The sequence below is a fragment of the Hippocampus bargibanti genome, linkage group LG03 (assembly GCF_051943395.1).
Source record: "Hippocampus bargibanti isolate YZ-2025 linkage group LG03, ASM5194339v1, whole genome shotgun sequence".
Classification (NCBI taxonomy): domain Eukaryota; kingdom Metazoa; phylum Chordata; class Actinopteri; order Syngnathiformes; family Syngnathidae; genus Hippocampus; species Hippocampus bargibanti.
The window spans coordinates 18,615,424-18,629,011 of NC_142736.1; the positions used below are offsets into that span (position 1 = coordinate 18,615,424).

General features: G+C 42.4%; 1 protein-coding gene across 3 annotated transcripts in view; it reads left to right on the plus strand.

Annotated features, from left to right (window-relative positions):
• sox6 (SRY-box transcription factor 6) overlaps positions 1-13,588 on the plus strand; it is a 162,337-nt gene that overhangs the window by 51,423 nt on the left and 97,326 nt on the right. For all 3 annotated transcript variants that reach the window (XM_088992398.1, XM_088992397.1, XM_088992399.1), the window contains exon 5: positions 2,568-2,778. In XM_088992398.1, the coding sequence (XP_088848524.1) occupies positions 2,568-2,778 (211 nt within the window). The remainder of the gene's footprint in view (positions 1-2,567; positions 2,779-13,588) is intronic.

Sequence of the window (13,588 nt, forward strand, 5' to 3'; positions counted from 1 at the left end):
ATAATAATTCATGGGAAAAAAATCCCATGAATTACCATAAATAAAATATTCACATTATACATTCATTGTGCGAATGTCCATGTTCAGACAACAGATGAATCCGTAGATCTATAAAATCAAGGTTTATTTCATTTTAAAAACAGTTCAATGTTTTTACTATATGGTGGGACCAAGAGAAGGGTTGTGTTGGGCAAACTGTGGAAAACACATAACTTTCAATTCTTGGGACTTCAGTTTTAGACTTGTGTACTGTCGGTATTACTATGTTCCCCACAGTGTTGCGGATACATTCTCAGTAGGCACTCATTGTCCCTGGCTTGTACAACGAAGCCGATATTCTATCCATAGCTCGAGCCCCTCGGAGTAACGAAACCTCTGAGGTCTTGGTATAAGCGTCTCTGCCAAATATGAAAGTGTCATCTGTTCTCAGAGTTAATAGAGAAATGTTTCCCGAAACGTTAGCAATGACACAAATCCCAACTGCATCATGGTCAAAAGACTTGGCCTTTTCTCCTTCCCCTGAGCTTGCATTCTTGATTCTATAAAAGAAGCATGTCTTGTCCTTGGTAGCTGTGTCTCGTTCGCTGGCTTGTTGTGTCAAAGCTAAATTGGCAGCCACTCTCCAGATGCTGCACATTCTAAGTGCATATCTACTTTGATGTTCGCGGAGTGAAGGGCAGCGTGAGCACTTGTGAGCGAGATGCACACAAGAGGCAGGTGGTTGTCTATGACAGATTGCAGAACAGTAAAGACACCCAGAGGGCTTCTGAAGCAGCGCCACAGTTGGACACGGAGACCCTCAACAGTCAACACCACAGGATTGCAGCACAACCCTTAGGAGGCATCACGTGAACATTTCAATATGAAAATCTCATAGTGAAGTGAGTCTAAGATATTGAAGAACGACCCCCTAAACATCATCAATAATATTAACTGAAGCTGCATAAGCTCTATGAGATGTGAAACAACATCGTGTTAAATTCTTTCTTCAAAATATATGACATGGTATAAAAGCTCTCTAAAATTAGTTCCGCAATGTTATCAAAAGTTGACCGTTCATGAAAACAACTGAAGATGAATGGCTGAAAGCTAAGGGTGACAAGAATGACTCAAAACAAGGTTATGCAAGACAAAAGTATCAAACGATGGCATGGCATGATACTGAGGATAAAATAGAAAGGCATAAGGCGAGAGGAATGAGAGTGTGTTGATTACCTGACTCCACTGCTGTGCCATGCGTCTGTGTAGGCTGTGCCTTGAACCCATGCCAGCTGATTAAGCCAACACTCCTCCACTAGCCTCAAGCCCTCTCCACTGTCTCTGCCACGCTGCATAATCATTCAACACAAGGTTGGGAGGTAAACAGCGGGTCGGTCCGTCGTGCCACCCTGGCGCTTGGTACCAGACCACCCGACCACGGCGTGGCAACATTGCCTCGGGCTTGACATGCTGCACAAGGATGAGGAATTGGCACTGTCCACTTGGCCGCGGTTTATTTATCAAGTCCAAAAATTGACACCGCACCTCTGTTGATTAAATCTCACGTTGATTGTTGGATCTAGACATGTTTCCTCTCCTTACTATGAGGGCAAATGTTTAAATCACACCTAAGTGTTCCCCTGTTAAAGGCAGAGGCTCCTTGCTACTTAGCGACCTTCTGCTACACAAACCATAATTAACACCACCTTCTGTCAGATGTAGTGCTCAGCCGTGGCTCGTATGCCGACTATAACCTATTGCTGTCTGTTTCTCTCTCTCTCTCTCTCTCTCTCTCTCTCTCTCTCTCTCTCTCTCTCTCTCTCTCTCTCTCTCTCTCTCTCTCTCTCTCTCTCTCTCTCTCTCTCTCTCTCTCTCTCTCTCTCTCTCTCTCTCTCTCTCTCTCTCTCTCTCTCTCTCTCTCTCTCTCTCTCTCTCTCTCTCTCTCTCTCTCTCTCTCTCTCTCACACACACACACACACACACACACGCACACACACACTCTCTTTCTCTTTCTCTCCCTCATTTCCTCACCACCCGTTCAAGGCACATCTTCCCATTTACCTTCATGTGTGCTCATGCACAGGGAGCATTCATCCAGCCAGCTAGAGAGACAAGACCCCAAGTTAACTACTAAACCATGCACAGGTGGGACTGGAAAAAAACAACAACAGCTCGAGACAGGACACAGATTTACAACATCTCCAGGCACTCAGCTGAGAATAGGTCTGCAATAGAAACTGAAAAAATTACATAGCAGTCACCTGAACACAAATGCACACTCAAGAGCAATTTGAAGAATTACTATCGGGACGTTTCTGTGCCAAGTGTCGGCAGCTGAAGTCAAAATGTATTATGCATGTACCCTATGCAAGCGTACCTAATCATTTCATCTCATTTTCCCACTTCAAATCCTATTTAGCAGTGCGACGAGTTCTATTCTAAAACGTAGCTATATGTAATCACAACCGCAGCCATTTCATACATCCAGATGACTTTGTACAACACTAAAGTTGTGTCAGATAGCTCAAAGGAGGAACCCAGAATCCACTCATCTCATTCTCATTGTGACCCCTTTATGTGTTATACAGGAATCTGACAGCAATAAAGTTTGTTCCCAGTACTCTTTCCGCAACAATTCCACTTCCCCGCACAAGCCAGAGGAGGGGGCCCGGGAGCGAGGCGACCTGCTGAGCGCATCAGCGTTTGGAACTCCGGAGCGCCGCAAAGGAAGCCTGGCAGATGTGGTGGACACACTCAAACAGAAGAAGCTGGAGGAGATGACAAAGACAGAGCAAGATGGTAGGGCTCCTTTCTCCATGTGTACTGTTGGAGGAAGAAAAATGCGTCCCACGAGTCGATGTACCTTCTAACGTATCTTTCTGTGATACCTGGTTTTTCTTTTAAAATGTTCCCTGTGTCAAAGGCACACTTTAGCTTTTTAACAGCCATACTTGCTTTTTACCTGTCAAATTTGCTCGAAAAAAACCTTTGTCTCATTGCCAATGCAAAAACCGTGACATAACCCACTGAGGTCAACCGAGTGTCCTTTCTGAAAGACATCTCATGATTCTGTCTCCCTCCCCAGCCTGCAGTCAATAAAGAGTAGAGTGGTAAAAAAAAACAAATATTTGAACAAGCTGCAGGAACACATCCCCCTTCTTAATTAGGGCTGCAGTAATGTAACTACACCCAATCAAATGTTGAACCCCTTGGGGAATGCATGTCTCATTTAGTGTCTGGGGAGCTCTTATCTTAAGCACGTCATCTGAGGAATAATTAGACCTCTGTTAGCCTAAAAGTAATGTTCTCTTCATTATCTAAGAGTTCGTTTGGTGGTCTTTTTATTTCGGGGCATGCAGAACTTGTAGGAGGAATCGGTGCACAGATATTTTCTCTATATGACCGTCTACGAATAAAATATTGGAGATGTCACAAGTCGCTGAGAAAGAAACAAAACAACTTTCCAGAATACTCACGCTCCAGATTAAATTTCATACCGTACGTGTTTTATCAAGCTGATTTTTACTCTGAGCAAATCCAGGCGTTATGGTAATGAACCCCAGCTGGTGAAGCCTGGTTGGTGCAGTAAATTTAAATGGTCAAGTGCATCTTGTAATCCGGGGCCGTATGTCATTGCGGGGAGAGAGGGTTTGTTGGAGTGTCATACAGCTGTTTTAATCTCCTGTTAATAATAGAGACATGTTTTGCCTCATGCACTGCGTATCACTGCCACCAAAATAAAGTCCCCTGTCAGAGGAAATTAGTTTCTAAGAAGGAGAAATGGTAGACGATAAGAGAGGCCACAAAGTTCACAATACTGTTCCCATGCTGCTGGAACCGAGAGACACTTGGTTTTGGAGAGCACTTGAGGAAGCTTCAGTGGTGATGATCAGTGATTACTGTAAAAAGGAAGGAGGAGGACTCTCAACGCAAACGAAAAGAAAACCTTGTCGATAGCTAGTGAGAAATCGAATTGGTACTTCTTTGTTTATGGAAAGAAATATGACTGAGGACTGAAAAGGGCAGGATGGAGAGAACACAGGAAGGTTAGAGAAGCCATTTGTTGTCTTAATGACACCGCTAATGTGCTGCAAGCAACAGATGAGCTAAATATACCGCTCATATAAGCATGACAACTGTTGTGTCCAATTCGGCCGCTTTGGTGTCTGTGTGATCGGGATCACCGAGGTCCTTGGAGACTGTTCGCCATCTGCTACCATTCTTCTTGGGGTTCCCTTGCCTGCTCGCAACAGTTCATTGTCCTTATGGACTCGGGATTAAGTGATGACCTCTAGAAATGGATATATTTCATATTTCTGAGTCCCACAATGAATTTTAATCGGCAAACTAGATGAATGAAAACCAATAGACACGGTGCTCAGAATAGAACATACACTGTAGTATCGCTTGGACATTCATCGCATTCTTTGTTACCTTTTACTCCCAGTACACTTATACCCTTCTCTTCCATTCTGGGTCCTTAAAGTGCTTTAAGTGCTTATGACAGTGCTAATGAATGAAATTATCCTCCAAGCAGCTTGCACTGCATTTAGCTGAATAGTCACCTTTACTGTAAAAACCTTAATAGGCATTGTTGACAGCACCGCTAACGATTATGCCCCATGTTTACTTACTATCTATTGTAAATGCATTATTTATGGATAAGTCTCCAGACAGCAGTTGACAGGATTTAAAAATGTCAGGAACTATTGGGGTTTAGGGGAAGTCGGCGTAAAGAAAAATAGGTAACATTATCAAAAAAAGTCAAGGTGACCATAATTTGAGGCACATGCAAATAGAGCACACACACTAACACGCGCACTAATGTAAGTCTGAATCATGACTTTGCATGTCAACACAGAGATATTTTGTGTGCGGAAATCTTGGTCACCATCAACACTATCCATTCACACATTATCCGAAACGATCATTGGTTCTTTGGGCAGAAGATAGCGTACACACTGAATTGGTCGCTAGCCACTCGTCGGACACGTCGACACGAAAAATTCATATCTTATACTGAACACACTCATTGCCTCTGCACAGTGAGCCAGACCTGCTCGCCTATCAAATACCGAATCCAGTGTACTAAATAATGATTTACTGACATGAAGTCTGAATTACCATGATTGAACAGTGGGCAAAACTCATGCCTTAGATTAAATTAACATATCATGCATATGATTTGTTTATTAAAAAAAAAAAAAAAAACTAACAAATAACCTCTCAAGTAAGTGAGTTCATGAAATTACTTTTTCCCCAACCCCTCCACATATCAATCAAGCACTTTGTCACCCATTGGGAGAGTGTTATTACCAACTTAGCTAAGTGATTATCATTTTCGGGATATAACCGAATTGTTTGTCCTTAAATTTGTGTTCGATGTTTTGGATGTTGACAGGATCTTCCTATTTGGTTCACACAGTAAACTGAGAAACATACTGTACAACTAAGAATTGTCTGTACTGTAAATTTCACACCTTTCTTGCACACAATTGTGTCTCTAATGATTGACACACAGCTGCCTCCTCCTTCAGAGTTGCATTTAATGTTGCCTGGGGAAATGGGGCTTCTGTGGACACCACAGTGCTATGAGATCACAAACAGAGCTCCATGACTGTAAAGCTATTTGATGTTGGAAAAAAAAAAGGACAGTAGTTACTGTAAACCAGCGCCATCACTACCGGCCCAAAATTGATTGTATTACAGCCCCACAAGACACAGAAATATGTGTATGGAACACATCCACATTGGACCAACCATTGCCTTTAGCAGTAACTGCTATTTGTAATTGTAATCCCCCGGTGAGGTTGTGTATTATCACTGTATAATGATTGTGCACAAGGCTGAGTGATCATCATTGTGTGATCATTATGCTCTATTACGGCAGGCATTTAATGAGGTTGTGATCTGTGGGAAAGCTTGGGAAGAGAATAGTTTGGGCCGTGATTAGCACTGATCAACTCTCGACTCTGTTGTAACACTTTCTCCATCAGTGTCCCGACCCCTGTGGAGTCCACACGCAGGCTCAGAGGAAATTGATTGCAGGTGCGACATAACACCAGTGGGTTTATTTCTGGGTAATTTCATCCGTTTGGAATTCTCATGGATATTTTTTTGATTCTTAAAAAGAAGGCTTGAAATTCCAAAAAAGTGAAATTGATGGTGCACAAAATATAGTGTTATATTTGATATGATAAAATGCTCATTTTCTTGCCCCAGACAGATTGATGCATATTCTCCCCTCCTTTCTCCCCTCTCATCTCATCCCAGCTGCCGTGTCATCTGCTTCTGCTTTATCCCACCTAATTAATAGGAATCTTTGTTATAATGATCTGAGCATGAGCCTCTGACGCCATGCATATGCAATGAGGGTTTGAGAATCCAGTTGCCTTGGTTGCTGATTTTGAGGCCTTTTTCAGCATCGTAGCTGTTTGTGTTTCCTCCGGGTGCAGCATCTTACTGCTTAGGCCGGGACCTTCCTGGCAGGCCTTGTGCTCATGCTGGCGAAATACCAGTCAAGCATTTTCCCATCCCTTTTATGATATGCTGCTCTTTTTTCATCCAGATCCTTCAGCGATGGATCTTGATGCAAGGAATATGTGTGATTAAATATTTGCTGCAGGTTTATGTCAGCTACAGAACAGGGGGGCTTGAGACATTTTTTTTCTACATGTGTGTGCGTGTGTGTTATGTCTTGGCCTGAAGCACGGTGCACCAGCCCAGCAAGGCAGGGATCTGGCCTGTCACTTTTGTTTGAATAGGTAATGCAGATCTGTTCAGGCTGAAGAGACATGAGCTGGAATCGCTTGTTAGGACATATGATCAAAAGCCGCTCTCTGCTCTCTGCCAATCAACTCTCTTGTCACCCTGGGAAGCAGACGTTAAATAAATTTTTCGGTTGTACGGCGCGGGCAATCGGCCAGTTTGACATTTGAACTTGGAAAAAAAATGCCCAGTAGCAAGGCCCTTACTTTCCACGTGTCCCATTTAATCAACCTTCTTCCAAAGTTTTACACATCTGAAGGAGTGTCTTTGGACTAGAAATATTTTTTTTGTTTGTTTTTTAATAATGAAAACAAATCACTACATATTATTATATTTATAAAAACGTAATAACATAGAGTTGGGTCAATCGTATAGCACAGCACCACTGCAGTTGTTGTTTAGTTAATTATAATTAGGTCAACCTCACTTCATCTAACCTTTGTCCAATTTTTCATCTGTCTCCCAACCTCATTCTCTGGTGACAATGTCGCTTCTGTGCCAGGCAGCGATCAGAGCCCAGAGCTAAATGGAGGGTGTTTGGGCTAAACAGAGTGCCTGGTCCCCTTTTGAATTATGTATTTACTATCTGTTCCAAAGCAGATCCTTCACACAACACACACAGACGCAGTCCCCGCAGGTTTCGCTTTACACAAGCGAAGATATAGATTTTGTTGCCCCTTTCTGCTGCTGTCTTCGTCATTCACATGACAAAACAAGCAGCTGCTTCTTCAATGTGCCATTCTTTGCATTCAAGATCACCTTCCCCAGTTCTCATATTCCGATTAGTCAACAGTAGCAACTGCTGGGGAGCATTCCAGGGGCCATCTTCCTGAGTTTCAGCTGTTCAGTGTATCGCCCTTGCACCCGCGCCGTAGTACAAAACTCCCATTGTGATCCTGGCCATTTTGGCTGCACAGGAACCCCTTGATAGGAGGAAACGGGCGTTTCTTCGAGACAAATCACAGCCAGAGTTACACAGAGGTCTATTTGTCCTCATTCACACAACACACACACACACACGCACGCACGCACACACACGCACACACACACACACGCACGCGCGCGCACACACACACACACACACACACACACACACACACACACACACACACACACACGCACACGCACACGCACACGCACGCACACACACGCACACACACACACGCACGCACGCGCGCGCACACACACACACACACACACACACACACACACACACACACACACACACACACACACACACGCACACACACACACACACACACACACACACACACACACACACACACACACACACACACACAAACAAAGTCCTTGTTATACCTTGTCCACTGCTTATCAAGCCTAGTTAATTATATCTCCGGCGGGCGGGTGGGGCCTTGTGTTTTGATTCGCAAAGAAAAATAGCCACAGTATCATTTTGACTGTTTTATTTGATATGCCAGCAGCATTCAGAGCGTTGCAATGATGATGAAATTTTGACACGTAAGAAGGCTGAGGCCATTCATGCTGCTATATTTATCAAGATGTTGTGAAACCTCCCATTTAAATAAATAAGAGTCGCTTTTACCAACGGGGATGAGATACAGTCAAACTACAAATAGTTTGTGCAAGGAAGGAAATGAGGGGGAACAGTGCTTATGTGCAGGCAGTGCCAGCTCAGTATCGCCGCCCTAGCTGCGGTATTCGGCGGTATTGTGCGCACACACCCAGCGCCACAAAGGAGCCGGTGTCAACTGACCAGGGATCAAAATAGTTGACATGTAACCCACACCCTTGGCACACACGGCCTCTGTGACTCGCTAATGATTTCAGAGCACATCGCTGGCTTGTTCTGTAAGTCGCAGGTACGTCAGCCATGCGGCGCAGAGATCCGCCTTGACGCGACCAAACATGACAACGATTGCATTTGCGGCCTATTAACATATTTGCATTGTTTTCCTCCGCTCCACAATCACACATGTCAAACACGACAAACAAAGAGACTCTTTCATCCGTCGGGAAGAAACAAGTGTTTCCTCCCACTCGTTGCTTTTCTTTACCCTCTTCCCTTGTTCTATAACATTGCAAGTGCCAGGATATGGGATGAGCGTGTCAGACCAAATGAATAGAAATGTGTTTTATCGCTATGCAAAGCCCGAGTGGCAAAGAGTATAATTACAGTAAAGTCTCGTTATATCGATATCGGATATATCGATAGTCCCGGTTATATCGATACTATTTCTATGCACGCACGGAGAAAATTACATGCAAACAGGGTCGGATATATCGATAGTCCCGGTTATATCGATATTTTTTCGGACTCCCTTGAATATCGATATAACGAGACTTTACTGTATCTGACAAATGGCATTTCCCTTTGAATGTACATGACCATTTTTGTCTGCTCCAGTCCACAGCTTAGGCAGATTTTATGTCACTTTATCAAGTACATATTATTCAGTTCAAATAAAGAGTGTTAGGTTTGAAACCCTGGGGAAAAAAAACAATATAATTTTGCTGACATGACACTTTTTTAAATTAAAAATTCACAATTGATTATATAAATAGAAAATGGAAATGTTCTCTCTCTAAATTGCACAGTGAAAAATATTTAAAAAAAGAAATAATTTTATTTAAATGTGATTTTGGTGCCTCAAAATCCTTGAAGTGATTCATTTATTATTGTCGGCCCGGTAGTCGAGTGGTTAGCACACCGGCTAACACAGTGCAGAAGTCGCTTGTTCGCGTCCCGGTCCGGCCTCCCTGTGTGGAGTTTGCATGTTCTCCCTCGGCCCGCGTGGGTTTTCTCCGGGTCCTCCGGTTTCCTCCCGCACTCCAAAAACATGCATGGCAGGCAGATTGACCACTCCGTAGGTGTGAGTGTGAGAGTGACTGTTGTACGTCTTTGTGTGCCCTGCGATTGGCTGGCAACCAATTCAGGGTTTCGTGCCCGAAAACAGCTGAGATAGGCTCCAGCACCCCCTGCGACCCTAATGAGGAATAAGCGGTACGGAAAATGGATGGATGGACAATCCACTTTATTGTATCATGAACTACGTCTTAGTTCCTGGAGATGCCAATGGCATTGATACGGTAAAATGGCCCGACCTCTTGCTTACAATAAATACATTTGTTATGCTTTATTTATAGACATTGCAAATATTTGTGTGGTCAGTCAACCGCAAGAATGAAAGTGGTCCATTTGTCGAAGACAGTCAATGAGGCTCAGTCTCCTGCACAAAAGAAACAGGCCAATTAAAGAGTAAAATACATGCAGCTTCTCTTGTGAATGAAGCCACTTGAACAACAGCACGTTGAGTCAGTAACAGCGGGGAGGTGAATGTTAAATTGTAAACGTGACTTTATACTGGAGTATCTCCGACCTGAATGGAAAGACGAGCATGTGTGGAAAACTTACACTCTTTACTCTGCAGAAGGCTTTAACTCTCACACATTGTGTTTAAAAAGTTGCTTGCGGTATGATTATACACATATGGGTTTTGGTACGTTCACCTCTTATTGAACCTTCATTATTTTAATTAAAAGATGTTGACCTTTGGTCTTGAGGCAAAGTAAACAGAAACTGTGTATCCTGAATTCTGGCATCTCGGTAAATAAACCAAGATTGAGATTTAATAATTATCTTTTAAGTACTTTTCAAAAGTGGGAATGAATTGAGGGAAAATTAAAGACACTTTCGCCTTGACTTTAGTTAATTTTCTAAAGTGAAATTTTAATGTACTCCACATGGCAGTCGCTGGCTCCATATTGTATTGTCATACCTGGTGTAATGTTTGAGTTTTGCAAGCATCCAGCGTTGGTCATAAAATACATTGTTGGTGTCCATACAAGACACTTGGAATTACTGCAAATTGTAATGCATTCGTGTGGATCATTTTAGTCTCTTTTTGTCCTTGTAGTGTAAGGCAGCCATTAATTTGCTAAATCACACTGAACGGCCATGATCAGCGCCTGACGCTTTCCCTCACACATCTATTAACATAGATGAATAAATGGGAATGTTCTTCCAGCATTGATTAGTTGACGAGTGTATATTTGACAGTTAAATTGCGGGGCACCCCCTCAAAAAAAAAAAAAGAAAAAAAGAAATCTCACACGGTAATCAACATTTTGTCCCAAATTACATTCATTTATTACAGTATGTGTGGACCCAAATGATTACCATTGCCGACATCAAATGGAAATTATAAATTTTAATCAAGCACATGTTATGTTCATCTTGGAAAGTGATGATGACGATGATCACCACTGTAAGTACTGCCCAACACCATTGAGTAACCATTCACATACACCCCACACAGACACACACACACAGACGAATGCACTCACACGATCACATTATTTTTTCTTATTGCTATGCTTTATTTGATTGTTTGATTTGACTTGACATTCATCATTAAACATTGAAAACAAATGTTTTATTTTATTTCCTTGGTCAGGTCAATGGTACAATTGATAAAAAAAACATAAAAATAATTTAATTGTACGATTAATTTAACAAATAATCACAAGAATAACAATAATAAGAATAAGAAAATTAGTTACAAAAAAGAGGAGAAGAAGATAAATAACATCTTTTTTGTTCCTTTAACACTTAGACCAATAAAGTATGAATTATAAACAAAGTATTTGGTTATTTCAGAATACTCCTTGGAGTATATTTGCTTCACTTTACTGCAGGGGTGTCCAAAGCCGGTCCTCGAGGGCCGCTGTCCTGCCTGTTTTCCATCTCTCCCAGGAGCAACACACCTGATTCCAATGATCAGCTCATCAGCCAGCTCTGAAGCAGCATCAAAATGGTCCTGATGATTTGAATCAGGTGTGTTGGCCCTGGGAGAGCTGGAAAACAGGCAGGACGGCGGCCCTCGAGGACCGTCTTTGGACACCCCTGGTTTACAGAGAGAAATATTGAGCACTATTTATTTTTTTTATTATTTATTTGTATGGTATTGCCATGTGTGAATTTAAAAAGAAATCTGCAGATATTTGCCTCTTTAGTGAGTAAATATTGGCGAGCCAATTAATCATCCCGATTAACTGGCAGAGCGATAGTGTTGACCACTCATGCTTGCTGTATTGGAATAGAGAACTAGTGGAAGATCTTCTGGAAGAAGTTCTTAAAAGTGACCTTGTGGGGTGGAGTGCGGAGCAGCACAGCAGCTCCTTCCAGCTGCACACATGGCATCCATCGGGGGCACAATCACGCACAGTCCCAACACCTCAGGCTCGGACATATGTTGAGTTTTATTTCATTCTTCTGACATTAATCCTATTCACCAGCTGTTCTGCCAGCTGCCACTCTCCGGCTTAAGGGAAGATTGCAGTTTTGGGGGCTATGAGTACTAGTTTATTTTGGCTCCTTGTAGCATCCTCGCAAAGTTTTGATCACATCTTTTTTTTCCTTTTCCCTGCCCTCGCAACTTTTTTGTTAGTCGTTGAAAACTTCCCTTCAATCTTTTATTTATGTTTTAATGGATTTGTTTCCATATTCAAAATCCTTCATGCCTTAATACAATATATTTACATTGTTTCAAGCACTGTAAAGTGGATTTTTAGATTGTTCCTCAATACATGATGTATGTTTGAAGATAATTGACATAAACATCACCAAAGACAACTACTATTTTAAACGCTTCAGTGCCATGGCTCACATTAGCATTTATCCAAGGAAATTGCAGTGTGAATTTCGCCAGTTGTTTCACACTGTCATGTCTTGAGTCACAGATGCATGACACAAAGAAAAAAGGTAGAAAGAAATATGATTAAAAAAACTATGATTATTAATGTAAACGTCACTCAACTCAACTGTCAGAATGTGGACCAAGCCTTGAAGTTGGTGTGGCTGCTTTAGAGTGCCTTGTCACTGTGAGTATACATGTACTTCTAAGAGAGAAAGTGAAAGAGCGACATTCTTCTTCTTCTATGTTTAAATCCTAAATGGTAGCTGGTGTCTGAACAGCGATTTGGTGATGCCATACGAAGCAGCATTCACAGTCCTCGTATTTTAATTCAGGTTGTTGTGTCAGTACATTTAACTGAGCATTTGAGAGTGGAGGAAATGAATTGATTGTTCACAATTTTGAAGCTTAATTTAGTCTTCCTAATTTGGCAGGCTTGTTAACAACACTTTTCACTGCCAAATTTAGAAGACATATTTACTTTGACTTTATAGGCACTTTGAGGAAAACAAAAGAAGACAACGTGCCAGTGCTCAGCACTGCACAGAATGCGTTTTTGTCCATTCGCTCAGCCCGTACGTCTGATTATTGACTTATTGGCTTCGACGTAAGTCACATTTATGTGCATTGTCTGGAAGCATACTCAAGTGTTCTCAATGTCATTTCTGCTGAGGTACGAGTGGGCGGGCTGTGAGAAAGGGCCGCGATGAATTGATCATTGCTCACTGCTCACTTTAATAATTCAAGCCTGATTGCCAGGGAGTGCTGCAGTAAAATGGATCGGAAGAAGTCACATGCAGCTCAGCTCAAGAGGTGAAGCCTCCTGGGGATGCTTACTTCATCAGTTCATGATCGACACGTGTATTTAGAGGGGACGGGGTGCTGCGTCTGTGTATATGGCCTCTCCAAATGGCCGGGTCACTATGACAACATTGAAACCTTGCGAAAAGAGAGGTTACACTGAATATTGTACATACCGTCTGAGCGAAAATAAAAAAGTATGTTGCATTGCACATATATCCACATCCGCTGAGGGAGGTCTATTGTCACTATGGTATGCCAATTAGTAGACTCAAGGACGGCCAATTGAGGTGGTGGGATATGCAGTCATTGCCTGGGCTGTTGAGTTTTCCAAACGCCTCATCAAAACGGACCCATATGTT